Source organism: Centruroides vittatus, unplaced genomic scaffold (assembly GCF_030686945.1).
Source record: "Centruroides vittatus isolate TY-2023 unplaced genomic scaffold, ASM3068694v2 contig_300, whole genome shotgun sequence".
In the NCBI taxonomy this organism is placed as follows: Eukaryota; Metazoa; Arthropoda; class Arachnida; order Scorpiones; family Buthidae; genus Centruroides; species Centruroides vittatus.
Genome location: NW_027121917.1, coordinates 805180 through 809081, shown reverse-complemented (window position 1 = coordinate 809081; position 3902 = coordinate 805180). Strand labels below are relative to the sequence as shown.

The window sequence follows — 3902 nt, the reverse complement described above, 5'->3', positions numbered from 1 at the left end:
TTCCGCGGCAAGAGGATGGAACACACTTTTCAAAAGTGCATCTGAAAAGAAAGCTTACGAATGGTGAAATAATAAGCCGTCCTTGGATAATATACTCTGAATCAGAAGACAGAATATTTTGTTTTTATTGTCGGCTATTCAGTATGGGTGCCTCAATTGCACTAGCTACTGTAGGATTTAATAACTGGCCAAATATATATAATAGATTAGCCACACATAAAAAATCAAAAAATCATTTGGTAGCTATGTTAAAATGTACAGAGCTTCAAAAAAGACTTTCTGCTGAGCAAACAATAGATAATGTTCAACAGAAGTTGTTGAACCAAGAAAAAGTTCGTTTGTATAATATATTTGAAAGATTATTTTCAGTAGTTCAGTTTTTAGCTGAATGAAATATCGCGTTTAGAGGATCCATCGTAAACCTAGGCGATGCACGAAATGGAATTTTTCTAGGAATACTTGAATTACTTGGAAAATTTGACCCAGTAATGCAGGATCATATACAAAGAATCGCCACAAAACAAATACACCAAAGTTATTTAAGCAAAACAATACAAAATGAAATAACAAACTTAATAGGCAACAAATTAAAAAATAAAATTTGGATTGTACTCCAGATATCAGTCATCAAGAACAAATGTCTCTTAGCATCAGATATGTTTCAGATGGAACATTACCAGGCTCGAATATCGCTATATATGAACAATTTATCAAATTTATACATGTAGAGAGCAGCACAGGAGAAAATCTATTTTTTGTGTTAAAGAAAGAAATTCGAAGTTTAGGGCTTGACATCAACAACATAACAGGGCAAGGATATGACAATGGTTCGAATATGAAGGGTAAAGTCTCCGGTGTTCAAGCTAGACTCTTAAAAGAAAATCCAAGGGCATTTTTTACTCCTTGCGTTTGTCACAATTATAATCTAGTATCGGGAGATGTAGCAAAAATTTGTCCAGAAGCTTTAACCTTCTTTGGTATTCTCCAACGCCTATATGTTTTGTTTTCGGCATCTTCAAAAAGATGGTTAATACTTCTCAAATATATAAAAGAACTTACTGCGAAGCCTCTTTGCGATACCAGGTGGGAATGTCGGATTCAAAGCGTAAAAGCAGTGAGATACCAAATAGGTGAATTTTATGATGCTCTTTTCGAAATATCAGAAATTACCGAAGATCCACAGATTAAAAGCGAGGCAGAATCTCTTGGAAATGCAACGAAAGACTATAAATTTTTAGTATCACTGGTTTTTTGGTACGATTTACTGTTCCAAGTCAATTATGTAAGCAAGGAACTTCAAAGTAAATCTGTAGATGTATCCATTGCACTTTCTTCATTTGAAAAACTTTTAAAATGGTTAAGCGACTACAGAAATACTGGATTCGAACAAGTTTTAGTTCAAGCAAAAACTCTTGCAGAAGATTTGGAAATATCTACAGAATTTGAAATAAAAGGCTTCGGAAAAGAAAGAAACATTTCAATTCTGAAGGCGATGATAAACCTATTGTAGATCCGATAAACGCATACAAGATATCTTTTTTAAATTTTGTTTTAGATAAAGCTACAGAATCACTAAAAGATCGTTTTGAACAATTGAAAAATCATAATGACTTATTTGGGTTTCTGGAAAAATTTCAAAAATACGGAAAAAGAAGCACTTGAAAAACATGCAGCTAAATTAGAAATTTCTCTAACAGATTCTAGGTTCACAGAAAATGATGCGCCAATAGTGAAGGAAGCTGATATAGATGGAAAAATGTTAGTTGAAGAAACGGAAGCTTTAAAATCTATCCTTCCATCAGAATTTTTTGAAAATCCATTTAAAATGTTCAAATTTTTATCGGAAAATGACAGAGCAACGGCATTTCCAAACTTGTTTATTGCTCTCCGAATATATTTAACAATTCCAGTGAGCGTTGCTTCTGGACAGAGATCATTTTCCAGGCTAAAACTAATTAAAAACTATCTGAGATCGACAATGACTCAGGATAGATTAAATAGTTTAGCAATTATGTCGATTGAAAGTGAAGAAGCAAGGAAATTGGATTTTCAAACTATTTTAGAAGAATTTACAGAACAAAAACTTAGAAATATGTAAATTTATATTCAATAAAGTGTAATTGTTTTTGTATTTTGTGCATTTTTATTTTTTAATGTATGTAGAAGTTTACCTATCTTATGATCCATGACATTATATATATATATATATATAATTGCATTTTATTTAAATATTTAAATATTTAATATATAGAGGGCCCCGCAAAAAAAATCCAATCGGGCCCCGCACTTATTGGATCCGGGCCTGCTGCGGAGAGCCCTGTGAAGCTTCGGAAATGGGTCTAGAATTTGTGCAAAAAGGAAAAGAAATTTTTTTATTGTTTTTGAATAGAAGCAAATAATAATAATTATTATTATAATAAATTAATGTTGTAAAAAAACCCATCAACAAGTAAAAAAAGTAAAAACGAAAAATGAATATTACATGTCCATAAAAGGACATGTCTGTAGAAATTTCCGAGAAAGTCAGACTTCTCAGGTTGAAACAATAGATGAATTTGAGTACTTAGATCGAACATCGTCGATAGGAATCGAATTGTCCGTCGATGTTGACTCATCCAACGACCTGGGTTCCGATCTCGTTACAATTCGTAACGAAGGGGGGACCAATTGGAGAGCGGAGGCAAGTCGGCATCGACCTAACGGAAAAGGAAAGTTATAAAAACCCTAGGAAGAAAAGGATGTGACGTTCTCTCAGTTATTAGTTCTTTGTTTTGGAGTGCTCCGCTCTTGGACATTGGTCGCTGTTCGACAACGAACGATCGACGTTTTGGGATAGAATTTCGCCATCTCATCCCGACAAGTATCGTACCGGTCCCGCCGCCGAAAAATCATCCCCGCTAGTTGTGTGATGCGCCCCGAGGTCCACGTTCTCCTCCTCCTCATCTTTGCAAGAAGAAGAGAAATCCACCGACAAAAAGACTGAACATTTTTACGTGGACTGATCCCCCCCTACAGATAGGCCTTGCGCCGAAGAAAAAGAGTAGTTGTAAGCGTCATTTTTTATACTTAATAAAAAGTTTGTGATGGAAGACCTGTCTCCGTGAATTTTTCCACTCCCACACGGCAGTGCTGTCCGCTAGGTTGTCGTGACACTTTCACCCAACTGGTTAGCCTCACATGTCTACCGATTTTGTGCTATACGTAAAACAATGTCAAAGAAGAATACAAAGTTCAATTAGCAAATAGTCTATTTATTAGCAAATTAATTTGTTGGTAGATTTTTTTTTACATTCTAAGTGTAATTAGATGAAACTAAATGGATGTGAATTTAGAAAGTATACGTAGAATATGGCAAGACTAACATAAAAAAATTATTTTTATGTATTACTCGATCAGAAAATGTTAGAAAAATTTATAATTATAACCATTTAGTTGTGATTATTACGGCCTAGTGATTATAGTGAAAATATTTTTCAGTTATATTCGTATTCACAGTAATAAATTACTTAAAATTCAGTCTTGATGTTAAAATGCATCATTCGAATAGTAATGGCGCTTAAAATATTTAAAGGATTAATTGAAGTTTTCGAATTTTGTTTGAAGAAACTGATGAAAGCAAGTGTATCGACAGTTGTATAATGAACTGAATTTAAGTAAATTAGTTTACTTTGTATGATTTGATGTAGTTTTTTCGTAATACCACGATATACAAACTTTTGATTTTGTAAATTGTATTATACTAAAAAATAAAGTTTTTTATGATATTCTCTTATATAATGATGTATTTATAATGTTTCTGAACTAAATAATACTTATTAAATTGAAATTCAAGTTTTACAAAGTACTATGAATATTAGAGAAGACCGTTTTACTATAAATTACTACATCTTACTCTAATGTTG

The 3902-nt window shown here is 32.8% G+C and overlaps 1 protein-coding gene across 1 annotated transcript; it reads left to right on the top strand.

Moving 5' to 3' along the window:
* Nucleotides 1-637: 637 nt before the first annotated feature.
* LOC136972697 (zinc finger MYM-type protein 1-like) lies at nt 638-1510 on the top strand. Its single transcript, XM_067267305.1, has one exon. It carries the CDS (start codon nt 638-640, stop codon nt 1508-1510), a length of 873 nt encoding a protein of 290 aa, XP_067123406.1.
* The last annotated feature ends 2392 nt before the right edge of the window (nt 1511-3902 follow it).

Excerpts from the sequence above, each read along its gene's own strand:
- LOC136972697 (XM_067267305.1), top strand. The coding sequence starts at position 638 with ATGTCTCTTAGCATCAGATATGTTTCAGATGGAACATTACCAGGCTCG.